At 37.0% G+C, this 23,549-nt stretch overlaps 1 protein-coding gene across 1 annotated transcript in view; it reads right to left on the bottom strand.

Moving 5' to 3' along the window:
• The window catches only part of ATRNL1 (attractin like 1), a 506,174-nt gene that overhangs the window by 316,998 nt on the left and 165,627 nt on the right, over nucleotides 1-23,549 (bottom strand). Inside the window, exons 22-24 of the mRNA XM_045854498.1 lie at nucleotides 13,321-13,415; nucleotides 8,367-8,445; nucleotides 6,279-6,436 (exon numbers count right to left, since the gene is read on the bottom strand). Coding sequence (XP_045710454.1) covers nucleotides 6,279-6,436; nucleotides 8,367-8,445; nucleotides 13,321-13,415 — 332 coding nt within the window. The remainder of the gene's footprint in view (nucleotides 1-6,278; nucleotides 6,437-8,366; nucleotides 8,446-13,320; nucleotides 13,416-23,549) is intronic.

Genomic DNA, 23,549 nt, shown 5'->3' with positions numbered 1-23,549 from the left:
GTCTGTCAGGCAACCTGTTTTCCAGATGTTAAAAAAATCCACATTCCAGCCCTGGCTGGCATAGCTCAGTGGATTGAGTGCAGGCTGCAAACCACAGTGTCGCAAGTTCGATTCCCAGTCAGGGTACATGCCTGGGTTGCAGGCCGTGACCCCCAGCAACTGCACATTGATGTTTCTCTCTCTCTCTCTCTCTCTCTCTATCTCCCTCCCTTCCCTCTCTAAAAATAAATAAATAAAATCTTTAAAAAAAAAAGTTTAAAAAAAATCTACATTCCTCCCTAACGAAAATTCTTCGTGACTTTGAAAACCTTCTCATGCATCATGTCCCTTTGCTGAACTCCTGTTCGTCCTTCAAAATCTTCCTTCAATTTACCTTTCTCCAAGAAGCTTTCCTCCTTCCACATCATCTCTGTAACAGTCACAGAGGTGGGAATATTATCCAGAGTCGCCAGTTCATAAATACCATTCACACCCATGTCAGCCCAAGTGAATGGCCCAAAATGACAGCATTTTATGAAGTGAACAAAACCAAAACAGGTGCTTGAAACTCAGTCTCAAGACTGAGAGGCTTTTTTTCCTTTTCTCTCCAGAATGACGAAATCAGGATCCAATAAACCCAACTACAGCAGAACAGGGTCAACGGGTGAAACTGAAACTGGAGACAGAGAAAGAACCACCACACTAACAAATCAGTAATTATTTGTATAACACACTATAGACAATGTAAAGGGATGAACGTTTAGGAAATATGCCCAGAGGAGGGGATGCCAAAATCTTGAAGTTCCAAAAGATCTTTCCTCTCGATGCCCTGTTTTCTAAGCCTATGATGGCCCTCTTTTACTTGAAAGCTCATTTAAAATTGGATTTCTTTATCTGCAACTGAAATAATGCTGCCAATACGTTTCATGGGGGCAAAGACTACTTTGCATACCATTTCTTCCTCTAGAGAAGTGTCCTGTATATGACTGAAGGTGTAGCCAAAAATTTATGTACAAGGTGTATCTGGATAAAGGCCAGCCATTGTGAATATAAAAAGAAAGGTTTGCGCCGCGTCAGTGGAAACTGTCAGCCAAGGAGAGTGGGCTGGGATGAGCCTGTGTGCACAATGACGACTTTACTGTACTAGTCAGTAGGGGTGGCAGATGCCATTGAGTGAGCACGTGTACCGTGTGGCCATCACATCCACAACAACTGAGCGAGCAGAGCAACCGATCTGCTTGTGTTAAGCTTGAATAGTCCTCTGTGGAAACTATTTGGCTGGAGGTATGGGCAACTGGTGATTTGGCAGCTTCATCACGACAATGCGCCCACTCATGCATCACATCTCATGCAGAGCTTTTTGGTACAACGTCAAATCACCCAGGTGACTCAGCCCCCCTACAGCCCAGATTTGACACCCTGTGAATTCTGGCTTTTCCCAAAACTGAAATCACCTTTGAAAGGGAAGAGATTTCAGAGCATCAGTGAGATTCAGGAAAATAGGATGGGGAAGCTGATGGCGATTTGAACTGTGTGAGGTCCCAAGGTGCCTACTTTGAAGGGGACTGAGGTGTTATTGTCCTATGTACAATGTTTCTTGTATCTTCTTCAATACCTGTCTCTAATTTTCATATTATCTGGCTGGATTCCTTGTGGAGAGACCTCATAAATGTTAAATTTCTGCCATTTCTGCAGAAAGAAAGCGCTATTTTGTATTAACATTTGATTGATGAAATACAAAAGATACCATTACTGTAATTTTTAATTTTGGTCAGTATCTGTAGAAATTGACATAGATCTATTATCATGCTAGAATGTTGTATCTCACGAGTAACATTACACAGAAATCGGATCAAGACAAATGAAAACTTCTATTTTCTCACATATCAAGAAAAACTTGTCCTTATTCAAGTAATACTTTTTAAATCGATCTCGTCAATCTCTTCAAGCATATCATGGAAACGCCCCAACCAACAGCGCTCAAAAGAACTGTGACGGAGAAAATTAAGTATGAAAATACTATTGACAGTAACTGAAGTGAAATTTATGTGAAATGTCTTGCTTACAAAAAGGATATGATACAAAGATTTTTTATGTAAACAACAAATAATTAAATATTTAAATCTTCATCCATATTTTATACTGCAGCATATTGAAAAAATTAAATTACAGTTTGAAAGGCTGAAATAACCTGAAGCAGTTTCTTGCAGCTATATACACAAAGGTCTCTCCCGTGTGGCAATGGTATTGAAGTGAATATAAAAATAAATTAAGTAAACATGGTCATGAAAATTTAAATGTTAATTTTGATCACAAACACTATTTTTGCTTGTTAGAAATTCATTGATAAAATTTTGGGAAAAGAAAACTGTGATATTTATTTTTGAAAAGAGCATTTTTGGTATTTCATGGTGTGATAGATCTTTTTCAGTAGGAATTAGGGTTTTTTTATACTTTTTTATTTCAGCCACTTTTTAAGATAACTGCTTCCATAGAGTGTAGTTTTGCAATTATTTATGAACAATTTCATTTATGGATTATAAATTTTCTCATAACTTGCCGCTTGTTGGAATCTGCAGTAGAATGTCTTTATGAAATCGAAAATGTATAGAAATATATCTGCAACCTAATTACCATTTATCTGAAAAGTACTTGGAAGCATAAATCTAAGATACTAAATTAAACAATTTACAAGTGAACATGAAACAACACATACAGTAGCAGTCCCCTCAGTTGTTGAAGAAACTTGTGGCTAACACAATTGTTCTATCTACTATCTAGACTCAATATTATGTGGAAAATTTCTATCTCCTCCCAAAATGGAATAACAGGGAATGGACTGAGCCTCATGTTTAAACAACCCCTGAAACAGAGAAAGTATCTGAAATACCTGTTTTCTTTCAGACACTGGCTATCAAGCAATGCAGAATAATCATTCCTGAGTGGGGCGGGGGCGGGGTGAGCCTTTCAATCCCTCGGATTATCATGGTTTTGAGGCGGCACCAAAAGGACAGTCAACACAGGTGCATTTCAGAAACGTTGCTGACTTGCGGAGGGGCAGCGGGGAATGTGGTGGGCTGAGGTGGCTAGCGGTTGCAGGACAGTGTACTGGAGAAGAGGGAACTTCCCAGCATGCTCCAGAGCTTTGCTAAGGGTCCCCTTGACCTTCAGGTGAATACTCCTTACTGGTCAAGGCACTACCTGAGGCTGGGGAAAGAATGATCACAAAGGAGCCGAGAGAAAAATTCTCAGAACTCACTTGGAGCTGGGAATAGTTTACAGTCCCACCAGTCAGAGTGCAAAACCTCATGATTCAATGGCCTAGAGCACCAAGAAGGCCATGCCCAGGGGAGAAATGAGCGCCCCTCAGATGTAAGCCTTGAAAAGGCCCAAACGTTTCCAAGTAAATTAACTCCATCCCAGAACAAGGCTAAAAATTATTTATCAATGTTAGTGACTCTCTGGCACCCAAAAAGGGGAAATTCTGCATGTCGGGCATCTGATCAAAATATAATCCATAAAGAAGAACAACATAAAACTATAGAAGGAAACTCAGAAATTGCACAGATGACAGAATTTTATAGACAAGGGCATTGAGTTACAATAACTGGAATACATATGTTCAAGAAGGCAGATAAAAGATGGAGCACATTAAGTAGATAGAGATAAAAAAGATATTTTAAAAAACTAATCAACATTCTACAGATAAAAAATATAATGTATGAGTTGAAAAATACACTGGATGAGATTATTATCAGATTAACACTAGTAAGGAAAGGTTAATGAAATTGAAGATATAGAAAAAATATGCAAAATGAAGACACAGAGAAAAATAATAAATTAAAAATGAGAACAGAGCACTAGTAAGCTAAGGAACAATTTCAAGCAGTCTAATATACATACAATTGGAATTCCTAAAGGAGCAGAGAGGAGAAAAAATTTTGAGACATATTGGCTAAAAGTTTTCCAAATTTGGTTAAAATTGTAATTTTATGTATTTATGAAGTTAAAAGAACTCATGCACACAAAAAATAAAGAAAACCACACCTATGCACACCATAATCAAAGTGGCCAAAATCAATAATAAAGAGAAAAAATTTTAATGTGAAAAGGGAAAACAGATCTATTATATACAAAGGAAAAACAAGGTTAAGAGCAGATATCTCATTAGAGACAATGCAAACTAAAAGACAGTGAAGAAACATCTTTGAAACAATTTTAAAAAGCTACAATTTAGAATTCCTTAATCCCCCCAAAAGAGTGAAATAAAGACCTTTTCAGAAATACGGGGCTGATGCAATTCAGAGCCTGCAGCTCTGCACTAGTGCCAAAGGGTGTCCACGAGGCAGTGGGATAATGACACTTGACAGAAATCTAGATCTACAGAGAGAGTAACTATTTTTAATATCTTTAAATATAGTTGACCATGTCAAAACAGCAAGTGTGGTATGGAATTTATAATATGTTAAGCAGTAAAATATATTCAACTATGGAGCAAAGACTGGAAGGAAACAAAAGCATACTGTCTTAAGGTTAATGTTTGAAAAATGAGCGATGTGATACTACTTGGAGGTAGGCCATGAGTTTAAAATGTCTATGATAAACCATAAAGTCACCACTAAAATAATTTAAGAAGTTTATAGAAAAGTAATATAGATTCTACACTAATTCTTTCAGAAAATTACAGAGAAAGGACTACTGCCCAACTCACTTTGTAAGGCCAACAGTACCATAATACCAAATCAAACAGGGTTACAACAGAAAACTACTGACTAATATTCCTCAGTTATACAGGTATAAAATTTCTTAACACAAATATTAAGAAATCAAAACCAATAATACATATGACCAAGCAGAACTTACTCTTGAATTAGCAGGGTTGGTTAAACATTCAAAAATCAATGAATGTAACTCAATTCTATCAGAAAATAAATCTCAATTGAAATAATTCTGTTTTATTTTTAATAATCGAAAGATTAGCATAGTTCTATAAAGAAACACCCATAGTCATCTATGAGTACCTCAGTGAAAATATTTCTCATGACTAATACAATGATTTTAATCAAAGAGTAGAAATTGAGCGCTATCTATCTTGACCATCCAAGTTGTTTTCCACACTTTATTACTCTGGGAGAGGGGAATATTTCAACTTTATTACACAAATTCTGGTTTGGCATCCAGAACATATTACTAGTATGTTCCCAAAAGAAAATCCAATTTAGAAAGTTAATTTCTAACCATTAAATATTCATAAGCATTCTAAAGTAACTATGTAATTTTCTTAAACATAAAATACAATGAGATAACCAAGAAAGAAAGGGCAGGAAACTATTAAATATATAACAACTGTATACATTTTATTTCCTATTTAATAAGCTCTATAGATTTTTTCAGTAAATCATGATTTTTAAAAATCACTCTATCCACAAATCACAGGGGCGTAAATATAAATAAAACATGCAAACATCTGTAGTCACAGATCTTAGGTTGTCATTTGTTAATATAAAAGAAAGAGGAATGAATGGCCTGTAAATTTTTAAAAGATTTTGAAACAGGCCCACCCCGCACAGGGCTTGGCACAGGCTACTCAACCAACTAACTGGAATCAATTCAAATGAAACAGTCATCAGAGAATGAATAAATGAACAAATCCCCAAGGTACAAAATGTAGACATTCCGCTCACAAAAAGCATAAATTAAGAACTCAAGCCTTGGACTTTTCAAGATAAAAGAACATCCTAAATATGTCCTAGTAATAAATCGGAAGTGTTAGCAGCCTATCACTAAACACAACAAGAAAAGAAACGGATGACGCAGAGCAGAGACAAAGCAGAGATGAAGATGTCAGCAGTAACAGGCAGTGGGTCTGGAAGAACTAACTGTTAAGGACTGCTCATGCTTAATTTTTAATGAAAATTTAAATTGCCTTCAGTATATAATAAAACAAAAATGAGATTACTAAACATAGCAAATACTTTCAAGTGGTATTATAGGAAAAGAATATCCATTTAACCCTCAGTTAAAGTACACAATTAATCAGAAAACCCCAAAATCTAGTTATTTTAAGTCTAATATTTTTAGAATATAATGTCATTAAAAATTATATTCTTTGGTTGATGCAATATTATTTTATGAATTTTTATGAAGATATTAATCATCACAAACATTCATGTGCCCTTTTATCATATTATTAAAAACACAGAAATCCAACTGTATCATCACTCTGAAAGAAACCACATTCTTTTTCTAATGAAAATACTCAAAATAGTCACTAGATTTAATACTATTTTAACACTTACCTGTATTTTAACGGGCCAGGAAAAGTTACTGACGTACACATAGAATGTAATGTTAGGATTGCTTCTAAAGTTAAATTTTTCATAGGAAAAACTATCTCTGTATTCCTTTATATTAGTCTTGGAAACTATGGGTGTTTCCTCCCCAGATATTGTTCCAGCTGAAAGGTAAATAACAATCACAAAATTAAATAATTCATAGGAGGAAACAGATCTTTATGAACTTAAGAATATATATGATACTTCTTTTTATAACTACGTATAAGAACATAATTATTAAAATAAACTCATGCTTACAACTTAGAGCAATGAAGGAGAAAAACAAGACTTGTCCTCAATATAATGAAATAGATTTAGGATAAAAATTATTTTTCAAAATCATACTACTGATGAAGTACCATGTTCTCGGCACTAGCTTAGAGACTTTTATTCTTTTTTAATGACAATTTTATTCCGGAGGTGTTCCAAGTTCCATTTCGAGTTTTCAAACTGGAACCTGAGTCTAGAAAAGATGCAAGCACGTGCCCCCAGCACACAGCTACTGCACGGGAAACTCCTCTTTGGAAATTGGGTGGATATGGCCCCAGAAACTGAGTTCCTTCTACTTACTTCTCCACGGAGCATTTCAAAATAAATCAGGCCATATTTTGCATGTCTCAATTAAATTAAAAAATGGGGAAAAATCAATTTCTTTGTCTTACCACAAGCTGAAATATCACTAATTTGAGTAAATTGTAAGGAGGCTATAATTTAAAACACGAGCTAAATGCTCAATCAGTTCAACAAATATCGGGTACTCAATAAATATTTAATGAAATTAACCAAATGAAACAAAGCATTTCTAACAATCTCACCAAGCCCTCCACTTAACAAAAAATAAAATTATGAAAATTATACACTGAACACCTGAATTAATTTCTAACTGATCATTATTCCAAAATTGCTGTGGATGCTTTTTAAAAATGCAGATTTTTTCCTGACCTACATCTCACAACCTGATAAATAAAAATTTCTGACATTTGGTTCTGGGTATCTGGGTTACAAGTAATTTCTTGCATACTAAAATCAGTATTCTAACGTGATTACAGCATTTTATATATTTTTATTGAAAAATCTTAAAACTTGTAGAGTTGGTTTATTGCACAGAAGTAATCTTCCAATTAACAATGCAAGTGATCATGAATCATTAATTAATGTAATTCACAGTGCCAAGATTTTACCACACGTTTGAACGATGTAACAAAATGTCCATATGTTTGCCTGAACTTCTCATTTTTATGCATGTTTTATAAGTGATGGAATGTCAAAGACCTAATCACTCCTGAACTCTTTCCATGATCCTACATATTTAAATAACATGACTTAATTTTCAGAAATCAAATAAAGAATACTCCTTTAAAAAAAGTTCCCAGTACTTTTATGCAACAGTGTATCTTTGACAGAAAATAGAAAGCAATAGAATTTCCTAATATGTAAATATATTAAAAAAGTGAACATAGTTTTTTACAATCCAACATATAGATTTTTACTTCTTCTTAGTTATGTTTTTAAAAAAGTCAGCAGTTTAATTTATGAAGCTTATTATGGAAGGCACACTAAGTATAGGTTTTGTTTTTCACTCTCTGGCGGCACCAAAGCTGACACAGATAGAGCGGGGACAGATTTCTAAATTGGAAAGTAACAGATAAGTTGTTAATTCATCAGCATTCACAGGAGAATTTCATTGTTTTATAGCAATATGAGGTTAATAATTAAATTTACAGTTTCAATAGTGAATCAAATCATTGATATTTTTAGTTATTTGAAATGTAATCTATCTTAATTAAAATCATAGCAATTCATGGCACTGCCATTTAAAAAAATTGTCATGTACCATATTTGTTCCCCATCTATTTTTAATAAAAGACAAAGCTAACAAAGTAATAAAGCTTCGTTAATAATGCTACTTATTATTTTTATCTGAAACAATACAATGCCAGGCACATCATATTTTTTAATTTCAATTATTTAAATTAATATTAAAAGGTCATCTCAGAACACCTTCCACATAGAAACTGACATGAAAGACACACGGCAACAAAATTCTCTTACCTGTTGAACCAACCGACCATGTAATGTTGAGATTAAAGTTGTTTGATGCATTAATCGAAATATCCAAATTTTTGTTTGACTACCAAGAAAAAAAATATGAAGGTTAAAAAACTGAATTATACTACATAGATATGATTAATGTTTTCATTATGTCCATGCTATATTTGTCAAATTCTGTACATTTATAATGACAACATTCAACTAAGTGTAGATGCCAATTATACTCTTTTAAATACTATAGATAGGTGATCGATTCCAAAGTAGATTTAAGATCCCCATTTATCTTCTCTGCTAAAATCTAACCTTCTGTATGTCAGCCAGAGGCTGCTATAATTCAATATCTGTATTTTAATTTTCTTCACTGATCTTCAGTTAATATTTAAATGGTACAGGTTTGGATGTGTTCAAAACTTTTACAGCAATAAAATATTATTTTGTTGAAAGGCTTTTTGTTAGGTGCATATTCTAGTATTATACACACTTTTTCTAGCTAAAAAAATGCTTAAACTGTGTACATGAAAGCATTCCGGTAACAATGATGAAACTTCTCGGGGAAGAAAAAGGAGACCATGTTGTTTAAACGTCTCTGAAGAGGAGCGCTGAGGAGTCCGTCAGGCAACCCGTTCTCTTCCTGTCGCTCACCGCAAACAAATGTCTGAGAAATTTCTTTAAATGTTTTTGTTATTATCTCATTCCAAGAGACGAGGAACAGAAAGTTCATATGACGGTAACTATTTAGTTCTGCAAAAACATACGGAAGGCTGCTCACGTTGGACGAGCTTAGCTTTGTGGACTGTGTTGTGCTGCTTTTAAAACACATAATGACTCGTACTAAAAGTTGTACTCATAGGCGAGACCTGGCTACTAGAAAATGTGTAAGTTCCTTAATACTACTACTTCTTTCTAAATTAGATAAAACAGGTAAGCCAATAGAAAGTACATCTCCAATTTTCCGAATGACTCAGAGAAAATGTCTGTAAGCAATTAAGCTCCCTATTTCCAATGTAATGGTCATAAGAGGACATAACTGAAATCTGGTGCCCTTTCTTGATGATGAAGAGTAGGAGCAAGGAGCCCCATAACAGGTAAAATCTGCTGGATGTGTGATAGTCATTCCACTTTAAAGATACATTAAGATCCATTTTTTAACCTCAAAATAATATCTACTCTTAATGATCACCATAGCCAGAAGGATAGCTGGGCCTGTATGAAGAGCTACTAATAATGTTCCACAACTACCACAGAGCATTCTCTTCCTAGTTTCCAGGAAGAAAACACGTGTGCAACAAGAGTGGTCATCTCCCAAGAACATGCAAAATTAAATGCATGATAATAAGATTGAATGCCATACAGATTTTTCAGGGTACTGCTCATCAATGCTGCAGAGATAGTATTTGAGTATTCAAACTAATCAAAGAAAATAAAGCCTGGGAGTTTAAATATATATAGTATTTCAGAAGGATTCTGCATTATCCCCCAGAGTCATAAGTGGCCATGACTGTAAGAAAGAAGTTAAGTTCTTCTTAACTTCAGTTCTATTCAGTTCTATTGATAAGCTGTTCAGATACCTTCCACAATATGCACCACAAAACTGTCCAACTTGGTGAAACCTTGCTACTTCTTTGATGATATGAGTGAAAGCAGTTGACGATGATTCAGGATAATGCCACTAATATGACCCTAGCAATAAACGCAAAATGCTTTTTTGTCCGCAGGCAGACAGATCTGCTCAAAATGTGATGGGGTGCAGGGCTGAGTGTGGTAAAAAACATCTGTTTCACCATCGTGTTACATTAAGGAAAACCCAGAAATAAAAAGAAGAAAAATCTCCGGTAACAAATATTGGCTTATGTCATCATAATGAACTAACCAGGCCTGAAAAACAATTATTCATTGGTTTCCATATCGCTCCATAGTCATTAAATCATGTTCGTGAGGCAGTGAAATGAATTAATGCAGAGTACGCACTGTTAAGTCAGACAGTCTTGGGTTCAAATGAGTTCTTTCACATACGTGTCGACTGATTCAGGGAAAACGAGTTGTCCTTCCTGAGAAACCAGTTTCCCCATCTCTAAAATAAGTATATGATGACCTCTCTAAAGAGTTTCTTGGGGATATCAAATAAGGTCAATTCTCAAAAAAACAGCACTGTTTCTGGCGACAGCGCTGATAATGGCAGCACTGTTGATATTCTTAGGTCTGGTGACAAAGGATGCCTTCTCTTTCTTCATCTTCCTCTTTCCCAGGGGACTCAGAGAGAGGGAATATTTGCCAGTGTCTGAGAAGCAGTTGGTTGCTTATTATTAATGAGGTATTTCATAAAATGGTTTAATTTTAAGAAAAACAAAACATGGTTGAAAAGGTGTACCCCTAAGAAAGCTTAAATCATCATTTTTATCTTGAATGCCCATCTTCATAATTGTTTGGGGTGGGGAAATTATGAAATGTGGGGAAATGCTGCTAAAAAGTCAAAAAAATTCCAATTGATATAGAAAATTATAACTCTTCTTTAGCCCTGGCTTGTGTGGCTCAGTGGATTGAGCACCAGCCCTCGAACAAAAGAGTCACTGGTTCGATTCCCAGTTAGGGCACATGCCTGGGTTGTGGGCCAGGTCCCCAGGAGGGGGTACGTGAGAGGCAACCACACACTGATGGTTCTCTCCTTCTCTTTCTCCCTCTCTTCCCCTCTGTCTAAAAACAAATAAATAAAATATTTTTTAAAAACTCTTCTCAAATGATTAGTTTATCTTCTACCAATTCCAAGTGCAGGCATTACTGAAATACAAGCCTTATAAAATGCATTTCAGGTCAAGAAAAAAATGCTGGACTGAAGGAAGTGATACTGTGATTACCGCAGTAAGTGCCAAAATTACTCATTTAGAACATTGTCGGTTACATGTAGATTAGTTAGACAAAATCATGTTAATAGGAAACTATTCCAGGCATTGTTGACATGAAAGCATAGGCTAGAAGTGATGTGTAATTGATGTAAATAAGATGCTTTTGTCAAAATGTAAAAAAATGCATAAATAATTAAGTCACCTAGTTTTTGTTATCTATTTTTGTAGGATGAGTAGGAAGCCCTGATCAATAATCCATATTAATTTCAGAGTTGTTTCCAAGTTAAATAAGTCTTTAACTATAAGTGATAATTACATAATTATAAATTATATATAATAATGTTATAAGCATCCTTCCTGGCATACTCTCAGGGTAGTTTAGCATCCTTTCAAATAAGGTTGTCCATGGCTTCCACCCACCCCCCCTTGGCTTGGGAGAGAGGTGGGTTTGGAGGGGGTGGGGAGAACATGCAGACAACTGTAATTGAACAACAGTAAAATAATTAAAAAAAAATATCGTAGTCCAGGCTATTGGCTTCCACTGGACAAAAGAGTAGAAAGTACAAATGGAAGTCAGGACACGTGGAAGCCCCCAAGGATGCTGAAAATCGAAGCAGGAGAGGACGGTCAAGAGAGAAGCAAACTAGAATTATCGCCAATCTGGACCTATGTGTAGGACACCATGGATAATCCTGGAAAGGATTATTCTTTTCACACCTACATTTTAAGTTCGATGAACTCTTCTATCCTGAAAGAACTCTACAAGTTTGGAAATTGCTACTAAACATTCAAGAAGCCAGTGGTAAAGAATAAAATTCTCACATATACTACAACAGGGGTCAACTTGGGAAACAGTAGGCTAAGTGAAATTAGCCAGACACAGAAAGACAAATACTGCATGATTACACAAACACCTAGAATACACAAATTCATAGAGACAGAATGTCAAATGAAGGTTACCAGAGGCTGGAGGGAGGGGAGCAATTGTGAGCCATTGCTTAATGGATACAGAGATTCTACTTGAAATAATGAAAAATTTTGGTAATGGATAGCAGTAATGGCTGTATAACACTGTAAGTGTACTTAATGCCATGAAATTTTACTTAACAGTAGTTAGGATGATAAATTTTATTTTATGTGTATATTTCCACAGTAGAAGAGAAGTCTATGGCAATTACAACACACTGATAAAAACTCTCTTATCATACTGATAAATGTAGTTTCTGACATATCATTAATATGTCAAAAAAACACACTGAAGATAGGATCATCCTTTGAAGAAACATCTTTTAAAATCCTTACTGAAAAGTTAAAACTTTAAATATATTCCCAAGAATAAAGGCATTCCTCAAACTCTAAAGGACAAGGAATCACGTCAACTAACCGTTCTACTTTTTTTGCAAGGAGGGATCCTATTTTACTAGAAAAGGAAAATCTAAGAAATCATATAACTTGTTAAGAAGCCTTATAAAATATTTTAGAGAAAAGAAGCTAGCAAATGCCAGTAAATATTTTGAGGTTTCACCGATTTCAAAAACTATTAAAATACATAATACGGGTTTAATATGATAGGCTACTATGTAATAAGACCACACCAGAATCAGAGAGAGCGCCATGGGCAAGATGACAGTCGGGCAGGAAGTCCAAGCCCTCACCCCCCTACAAAAACACCAATGATATATGGGCCAAAACACCCTCATGAGAGCACCAAGGTCCAGTTAAGAAGCAGCAGTACCAATGATGAATGCAAAATCGAAACCTGCCATGTTATAATGGGTAAGAGAAGCTGTTAGCCCCACAGAAGCCCCTCCCCCAGGCCAGCACCATCACCTGGGCCTGGAATTCTGCCCCCCCGCCCCAGGGGAAAGAAAAGAACGTGCCATATATCCAGCATCCTTGACCTTTCCTAGCACGACCCCCAGGACTTGTGTCTGCCTTACCTGGCCCAGAGCTCCGAGAGAACAAGCATGGCGTGGACATCTAATGGCAGTTATGAACCAGGAAAATAAGTGCGATAATTCTAAGAGGTAAACTTGCAATCAAACAAGACGAAAATACGTTGTGCCCCTTGCTATACACAGAATAGTCTAAGAAAAGTTAAATGATCTCCCCACCTGTTCTGGGTTTGCTATGAAGTTTATGGCAGTGTGGTGGCGGTCATCTTCCTGCAGCAAGCTGAAGGTAAACTGGTAGTCGATCAACAGGCTGTCTGCCGGGGGGAAAAAACACAATCCTGACATGTCATTTAAAAACTGCTTGACAAACCAAGTTATGCGAAAACATACCGTATGACAGCATCGAAGATGATTAGTGTTAATTATTAGTAGCCTAAGTCAGACTAGTGAATTACAAACCATTGGCATGAAGCTACAAAAAGCACAATATAGGTATGGAAGAAGTCCTAATTCTTTAAAAATCATATTTATTATTACTGTTCTCATGATAAAAATTCTACAAACACTGTAGGCATTCTGGAAACTCCATAACAGTAAGAATATAAAAAAAGGTCATCCATAATCTTATAACTAGAGAAAAATACAAAACATTTTGGTGCATTTTATTCCAGTTAAAATTTTGTAAGTAGAATGACAGATAGGTAGACATTTCAATCTCTTAATAAAATAAAAATTCTTCCAACACATGAATTTTAATAGCTAACTTATATTTCATCATGTACTACAATAAATTTACTTGTTCCTTTATTAGAGTGATACTTTTTACTTTTAGTAATTTTAAAATGACTCTGTGGTAAAAAGAAGATAAAAAATATGAACAGTAAAATGACAGCAAATTCACAATTATTAACAACCACACCTAAAGCAAAAACAAAAGCAAACTAAGCAAACAACTAGAACAGGAACAGAACCACAGAAATGGAGATCACATGGAGGGTTATCAACAGGGGAGTGGGAGGAGGAGAGAGGGGGAAAAGGTACAGAGAATAAGTAGCATACACGGTAGGTAGAAAATAGAGAGGGGGAGGGTAAGAATAGTATGGGAAATGTAGAAGCCAAAGAACTTATATGTGCAGGGGGGAGGGGAGTGAAGGGGGGAACTGGGACAACTGTAATAGCATAGTCAATAAAATATATTTTAAAAAATGACTGTGGTAAACATCATTCTACAGAAATGACTGCCATTTACAAGTGATTAAAAAAGAATACAGGGGCAAACAATTCATGTTCAGCTTTGACCACGTACAACGCTGAAACCCGGGTGAGACAGCTGAATGTTAAACCTCAAGTGCAGCCTCTCCTGTTACAGGAGGGCGAAGTATTCCCCGTGAGTACACTGCCACCTTCGGTGATTGCGGGGCAGGGAGCAGGGACAGGGGGTATAAAGGGATTAAATGGTAATGGGAAAAATAATATAATAAAAAATTGATTTAAGCTAAAAATAGAAAATAAAAAGACTGAATCTTGGTGGTGGATGCTCAGTGCAATATACAGATGATGTATCACAGAAACGCACACTTGAAACCTATATAATCTTATTAACTAATGTCACCCCAATACACTGAATTTAAAAAAGAAAACAAATACACTGCTACCTTGACAGAAAAATATTTCAAATTATTTTAAACAGAGATGACTTCTGCTTTTTTGGGTACATACCTTTCATGTTATGCCTTCAGCAATTAAACACTATTACAATAAAAAGTAAAGACAGGAATAGTATCACTGGATTTATTGTTAAAAGCACTAAGGCATCATTCCCTACACTGTTTCCTGTATACTTTACAAGATCCATCCTATGTATTTCTTATATAATTTAGTGTAAAGGCAACACTTTGTCTTCCTAAGAATTTATAGGCATCCTTACATGTGACAAGGAGAATGATGCAATAAGTCATATTTCCCATTTTCACCTGACTGCCGGGAAAATGCCGGGGTGAGCTCAATGGGCCTGTGTCCTTCTAGGCACTGGAGATACAACAATAAAAGATAAACTTTCTGTCCTCGTGCAAAGTATATTCTATTGGATGGACATCAAAACTTAATAAATGATTCAATTATATAAGGGATGATGAGTATTTTGGATAATAACAAATTAGTGAAAAGGAAACCACTATTGGAGTAAGAAGCACGCTTGCAATTTTGAGAAGGAACCTTTAAAAATCAAAGACAATAAGAGAATAAACTGTGAAGTTTAGTAGAAAAAAAAATATAACCCAGGCAGAGGGAACATGTACAAAAATCTCAAAGAAAGAACCAGCCTTAACTATGATTCTTTTAAGAAGAGGGGATGGAGGTGAGGGTACTAGCCGAAGCTGGGGGTCATGAGAAGACGTCAGACATGCACAATGTATTTGGAAGGTATGACAAACTGAATAAATGGGTGGAGCATCTGGAAGAAAGGTAAAGTTTTGTTTTTTTTTTTGACCCAAGACCAGGCATAACAGCAGCATTTGCTGAGATGGGTAGGTTTCACTTGATGGGAGTTGGGCAATAATTAGGAGCTTAGTTTTAAGGACGTTAACTTTGAGTTACTAATTGAATATGCAAGTGGTATGTTGAATAGAGTTCAAGGGCATGCCTAATCTGTAACAGTTTGTGAGTTATCAGCATATCAGATGGAACTTAAATCCCTGGAGCCGAGAAAGCTCCTGCTGTAGACAGAGAAGAGGCCCCAGGCTTGAGCCCTGAGGGGTAGCACTGTGAGCTCATCAGATCCTCAGGAGGAGCCCGCTGAGGACACGGAGAGGAAAAACTATGAGACAGGAATACGACCAGTATTTAGTGTTACGGGGGCCGAGTAAACAATGTTGCAAAGGGAGGAGTGATCGCCCACCAGTCAGCGGCAGCAGGCAGGGCTCAGACGCAGGGCTGCAGTATTGAGGAAAGGGGATATCTACTCAGAATGAAGGAAAAATAACCACGAGAAAAAGGAAACACTTTGAAACTGTTTTCAAGGACTTGTCTGCATAATTATCTTTACTTTTCCTAGCTTGAAACACAACATTAAGAAGTCGAGAGTAGAGAGCCCTTAGGAGGCAGGGAATGGGTGACTTGGGACCCTTGAGCGGCTCCGGCCACAGCGGCAGTGCCCCAGGCCCACGGACACTCTTCTGCCTTTCTGGACTCTACCCCTCTGCCACAATCATGTCCCACTGAATCCTTGGTGAGCCTCCATGCTTGATTTCTCTATTCTTAATTGATAGAGTGGGAGGCACAAGAACAGCACGATGGGTAGTATGGAGGATAACGACCAAACCTAATGGCGGCTGCGCTGAGTAAAATAAGCCTGGCCGAGAACAAAATGAGCAGGAGTATTGTTGCGCGTGGGTCACCGGCCAGCAGTGACCACGGAACGCTGCGGATGGCTCGACGATAAACACGCGAGAAAAAACACATGCACAGAGACAGACTAGTTTCTGTGGGGAAGTAGGGACGAAATGGCCACCCCCCGCAGTGGGGAGCGCGCCGATTTACAGTCCATACCTGCTCTTACTGGGATCATTCTGCATAATAATTCAGGTAAAGTACAGTACTCATTAGGGGGAAGTAAGGAACCATAGAAAACAAAGAACTCTGCTGGTCTATTGATTTGGGGTCAAAGAGCTATAAGACTGAGGAACAAACTAACTTCCTCCTAAGACCCTTCTCATTCAACTGAGAGCATTCTAAACAAAGAAGGTTTCACAGTAATTTACATGTTCTTTCTTAGGCCTGATCACCCCGGGGAATCCGCACTTCTCAGTACCGAGCTGCACCACCCTGTCATTGTTTCAGGCTTAGGTGGAGCAAGGGAACTGAGGCAACAGGGAGACAAGGAGGTTTTCTCCCAGACACTGAGAACTCAGGCTATGTCAGAGCCAAGGAGCGAGGGTCCATCACCCCCTTTTGCTGCAGCCCCCCAAGTCCTTCTTTTGGGGGGCCTCCCAAAGTGATCATGCGTGTCTTAGGTCGTTCCCCCCGTGGGGAATCTTACCCGTCTTTGGCTAACCGACCAAGCTTTTTGGGGTTCAGTTATGAATAAAGCAGCAGAATCAGCATTCCTGCCAGGGAGATAAGCTTTTGTCTCCTTGCTGGCTTACGGTTCCAAGGGTGTTCCCTTAGCCTTAGCCTAGGCGGGGGTTTCAGCTTCTGATACCAGTCAGGGCGGTTCCCAACAGAGTATTACTAAATTCAGGCAACTAATAGGAACACCACTTAGTGAATGTGAATTATTATTAATTGAAGAAAGTTTAGACTTCTACACAGAATGTTTTTCCTTTTAAAGCTGCTTGGAATTTCCTTTTAAACTCTTCCAGAAGCGAACTGCACAAGTTTCCACTTAACCAGGAGATGATGTATTTCTCCCCTCAATTTAAATAAAATGCTCATATATTTTTAGGAGTGTTACAAATGAATAATTAATTACCTGGGACTTAAAACATGTACCATATCACTCCGATTTACTCTGAACTTCTCAGCTAAATAGGGTACAGGACATAAAACATTAAAATTTAAAATGCGTCAGGTTTGTGCAAGTATACATATTTTGAAAATAAGTTTTTATACTGCTTTAATGAACCACTTTATTATTGTGATATAAAGAGGAAGACTGAGTATAAATCAACTAAATAACTTACGGTATTATTAATAAACACAGAGAAAAAGTAGCAGGAGGACTAAGTGTGATAAAGTGAGGTGAGCTTATTTTTAAATTGGGAAGAACAGCATGTTTTTATACTGATCCACATAAATAAGAATTTAGTAGAAGGAAAAGTTGATGAGATGGAAAAAAATTTAGAACAACACCCTAAAAGGTAGGAAGTAGGTAAAAGGCCATAACCTTGGAACTCAAGGGATGGCCCAATGGTGAGTTCCCTGGGTCTGAGGGGGTTTTCATTTGTTTTCACTTCCTGTATATCCCCACCAGGGAGTTCGAGCAGCTACAATCTGGAAATGCCAACGAATTCATACCCCGCAGGAGCCCTAAGAAAACTGGGGTGCTGACACTGGAGCGTGGAGCCCTGTAAACCTCACCCATCCTGCACCAAGGTCGGCAGAGGTGGAGCCTGCGGTGCCGCGGGAAACTCAGGGGAGTGTCAAGGCTTGTTCCAGCTCAGTGGTAAGCAGACACCCCTTAAGTTGCATTACATACACTACAAATGTATATGTACTGTAAATACGAAAGTATATATATATATACTATACTTTATATGAAAAGTATATGAGGCTGGAAAAAGTCCAGCCATTGCTAATACAACGAGAATGGTTTGTGCGACATCAATGTAACCTGGCAGTCAAGGAGAGTGGACTGCAATGCACATGCGTGAGCAATGATGACTTCACTGTACTAGTCCGTGGGGCAGGGAGATGCCATTGAGTGAGCATGTGTACTGTGTGGCCATCACATTCAATCTGCATCAAATTTTGCATTAAGCTTGAACATTTCCGCATTAAGCAGACATTATTCCGATGATTCAGAAGGCCACAGCTATGGGCACCTGGTGATGGGCAGCTTCCTCACAACAACTCGCCCACTCATGCATCATGTCTCATGCAGAGTTTTTGGCAAAACATCAAATCACCCAGGTGACTCAGCCCCCCTACAGACCAGATTTGGTGCCCTGTGACTTCTGGCTTTTCCCAAAACTAAAATCACCTTTGAAAGGGAAGAGATTTCAGACTGTTGATGAGATTCAGAAAAATAGGATGGGACAGCTAATGGTGATTGGGAGAACTGTGTGAGGTCTCAAGGTGCCTACTTTGAAGGGGGCTGAGACATCATTATCCTATGTACAATGTTTCTTGTATCTCCTCCAATAAATGTCTCTATTTTTCTTATTACATGGCTGGGTACCTTCTGGACAGACCTCGTATATGATACTTTTCAGCACAATTTAAATTTTCATAATTAATAAAGGATAAACTGTATTTTGTATGTTTAAATATATTATTGACTAGGAACAATTATTTAAGAACTTTAGGAATAGAAAGAAATGCTGAAACCATTTCAGCATTATAGAAACCATATAACACTATATAAACCAATCTTTTGATTTTACAGATCAAGCCCTAAAAGTTAGAACAACTGTAAATGATATAGGTAGCTCTTAAATATTTTGGCTAAGAATGAGCAAAGTATCTCTGATAATTCCAGGAAAATTAAAGGTTGGCAAATAATTTCCCAATAAAACCCAGTAAGTAGAATAAAACTGTTATTCTACTTATTTTAATTTTAATAAATTAAAATCCCTAAAAATATGGGTAAAATGAATATGAAAAAGAGCCACTTTTCTTTATACTTCTCTCGCTTTTTGATGGTAGACCTCAAGGTAAATATGAGGCTATTAATACATCTGGGTCCAAATCTCACAGATGAGACAAAGTCATCATCTATAAGAAAGGAAACAAAGAGAAAGGAGAAGCGGACACCTGTGTTAAGGCAGTTTTCCACTTGCATAGTGAGGAGAGACAAGAGAAAAATGTTCTGTCAACAGTACATTAAGTATACATATTTAATATGAGTAAAGTGTTTAGTCAGTTAAAATATCTGTGCATAATGCAGTATGCATTAATGGAAAAAGGAAATCTAAAAAAAGCCCCACAAAATTGAAGTTGGAAGATGAGATAACACTGAAGACAATAAAAGAGAGCAAAATAAGTAAAAATTGTAAAAAAACTGCAACAGAAACCAAAAAGTAATAATATAATGACAAAATTAAATACAATAACAGATTCCAAACATATAATGATTACAACATAGAACCGAACTACTTCTATGTAAGTCACATCTGAAGAAACATCTCATATTGGTCATAGATAAAAAACATTCAACAGGAATAAGAGACCTAGAAATTTTCCATGTATGCACGAGTAATATTGTAGCCAACATCATAACAAAATGAAAAGAAACACATAAAATAGATGTTAAATATATGATAGAAAGAAATCTGTTGAAGATTGAAACCTAAATCTATTAAAAGGAAATACCTTGTATAAAAGACAAAAGGAGTCCAGCATTATCAACAGCAGTCCAAAAGTAAACCCGAACATCCGTCCGTTGGCGGAAGGTCCGCAAAATGCAGTGTGCCCATACAATGAAATATCATTTAGCTGACTCCACTGTAAAGACGGGTGGAGTACTGTGCCTGCTGTAACACGACGAACCGTGAAAAGCAGCAGACAAACCCACAGAGAAAGAAGGTGCCAGGGGCTTGGGAAAGAGGGAAGGAAGAGTGGCTACTGCTGTTGTGGACTGGGTTTCTCTCAGGAGTGATAAAAATGTTCTACAATCAGATAGTGATGATGGTTAGACAACTTTGTGAGTGTACTAAAATTCACTGAACTGTGCACTTTGAAAGTGTGAGGTTTTTAGTATATGAATTGTATCACAATAAAGTGGTTATTTAAAAAATACTGTAGACATTCAGGCTCTTCCATGTGGGCATGTGCACACACACATTCACACAGAAAACTAGTTATTTATAAAGAAAAATTAGGCAAGATGGCAAGTGCCCCTAGGTAACAATATACAACCAAAGACACTACCAAAAGATGGGAGCAGTATCTATGTAGTATGTGTACTCGGCCATGCTGTCTACACAGAAAAACAACGTCATCATAGTCTCAGGTAAGAAAAAGTCCAAAAGTATACGATCTACATACTCATCCTGAAAACTAATCATTCATACACATACTACAACTGAGACACAAATTCAAATATGAAAATAGCATAACAAAAACATCTGGCAGTGAATATTTCAAGTTGGAATAAAAGAAAACAAAGCTATATTTTTATGTCTAAAATCAGAATGTTTACCAAGTAATAAAGGACAATAAAAAAAGTTACTAAAATAAACAATTTCAGTGTGTAACCACATATGGTATAAAAATATTAACACCTACAGCTCTTATTTGGGGCCTATTTTATTATATTGGTGATAATGTTGATCTCGCCACACACACACACGCACACACACACACCACCTTAATTCCGATAACTGCACAGTTAGCCCTAATATCTTAGATCTCCAGAGCCCTTTCAGTATATATCCTTTCCTTGTAATAAAGCTGACCTGATAGTGGTTTGAGTCCTACAGTCTTTTCAGAAATTGAACACAAGATAAATAATGCACAGTTAAAGTGCATGTGATAGTTTGAATCAAGAATGATATCAAGAAAGATATTAAGGGAAAGACAATGAGGTAGGTCAAAAGTATTAAATGGATAGATTGCTACATGGAGCACAAAGCATTTCAGTGAAAGGCAGCAGAAAGGAGGGGTGAAAGAGATGGAATTCTTGAGCAGGTAAAGCAGAACCATCATATGCAATGTCAAAGGGAGCAAAGCAGCTGCTATTTCCACGCCCAGGTTGTAAGTTATTGACACTAGGAAAGAAAACACAGTCAACACTTCCCTTAGAGGATGGCCAGGTTTCAGAATAAGACAAGTTTCAGTTAAAATATAAGAAAGTTACCAAAAGAGAACAAGAATATACTTGGTAATTTAATTTGGAAAAAAAAAAAGTATTTTAAAGGAAAAGAAGAATAACAACCCAAAAGTGAATGAGCATACTTAGCTCTCAAATTTTGGTTTCTATATACCACTCTTTAATATAAGAAACCATAGCCTCTTGGAAAAAAAAAAAAGGTTGAGTCCATGACTAGGGCAGAAAAAGTACAAAAACAGTCTTTTAGTCCCAGAATATAAGGAAGTATTCAGAGAATTATGGAGTCATGGTCAGAAGGATACAGGGGCCAATTTGAGGAGGGACCCAATGGCTAAATCTAGAGCAACTTCAGCTATAAAAAAATAATGTTAATAACTTATTGTAAGCCATAAACTATATATCCATGAGTTCATACTGACACAACAAATGATTGCATAAGCGAATAAATGACGTAGAAGGGGCAAACGTGCCAGGATCCCAAATGAAATGAATCTTGATATGCGTATGAGTATGGTAGATCAATGGCACTGTTCATATAAATGTCAGGTCATTCGGGGAGCAGAATAATTATTACATAAATTTTTAATTATTTCATAAATTTTTATGTTGACTATTTTGAGAAAGAAACTGACATGTAATGATTTGCTTTTTCACCAGTTAATACTGTACTTTACTTTCAATTTACGATTGTCCACAATATTTAAGAAGATCTCAATTGTAATTGCAATTTCCCATTTTACCAATGGGGTTTTGTTATTCAGGTTAATTAACCTCAGTGAAAGTCAGTGGTACAAAGCGGGTAAAATTGCCTATCTCATAGGATTGCTCTGTGGATTAAACATAATTGTATTAGTGTGTATTTGCCTTAGAGAATACTCTCTCATAAAGTAAATGCAGTCCATACATGTTATTTCACTTTCTTTAGTCATTTTAAATGAAATCTAAAGATTTCAAAAGTCAAACAGGTTCTCATATGCATGTTTATCTACAGCTAGGTATCTTTTCATGAGTTCATGGTCATATTTTTAGAAAAGGATGCACATACACTTTGACTACATTAAGAATCCACATGTTTTAGACAATGGCCTACATATAAGTACAAGTATTTGCCAACTTAGACAATTGTTTAGTAAATGATAAAACTTATGTGAATATAGGTGACCTGTACATACATGTAGGAAAGATTAATACAAAACAGGACAATGATTTTCCAACAGGCTTATTCCAGTTCTGGCTCCTGGGTGGCTGGAGCTCCCCTGGCCACTCGGGATGCAAGATGCGACTCACACTGGACAGGATGCCCTTCTATCGCCGGGCCACTCACGCCTGCACCACAGCCACACTCACTCAGACTGGGGCGATGTAGGCTGGTGCCCACCTAACATACCCATGTGTGGGATGTGGGAGGAAACGGCAAGACCTCAAGAAAACCCATGCAGACATGGGGGAGTATGTCAACTCCACACAGGCAGTGGCCTCCACCAGGACTGGTTTTGTTGTTGTTGTTGTTTTCTGATTAACAGTATAAGAAAAATGTTGAACAAAATGACAATATTCAAGGACCTACCATATTTTAACATGTAGCTCCAGGAATATGCCTCAAAAAGTGAACAAGCATGGCCTCTTTCATACTCTATTGCCCTCACCAAGCTGTTTGGCACACTGCAAGCAGAGCGATTATTTTAAAATTAAAACCTAACATTTTACCCTCTTCCTGACACTTTCCAGTGGCTTCCCACTTTTCTTCCTATAAAGACCAAAATTCTTACGTGCCTATAAAAAGCAACACGTGACTTGGATCCCGCAGGTCTCACGCCCCGCATCTCTTGCCACTCTTCACCTAGTTCTATGTGTTGGAGAGCTTGTATCTCACAGGCCAGGATGCCCTTTCTGACTACAGGCCTTTACGCATGCCGTCCTGCTGATTCTGCTCCTCTCCATCCACACCATGCCCTTCCTC

The sequence above is a fragment of the Phyllostomus hastatus genome, unplaced genomic scaffold, assembly GCF_019186645.2.
Source record: "Phyllostomus hastatus isolate PE091 unplaced genomic scaffold, TTU_PhHast_1.1 phas_scaffold_1066, whole genome shotgun sequence".
Lineage (NCBI taxonomy): Eukaryota > Metazoa > Chordata > Mammalia > Chiroptera > Phyllostomidae > Phyllostomus > Phyllostomus hastatus.
This window is presented reverse-complemented; position numbering and strand designations above follow the sequence as displayed.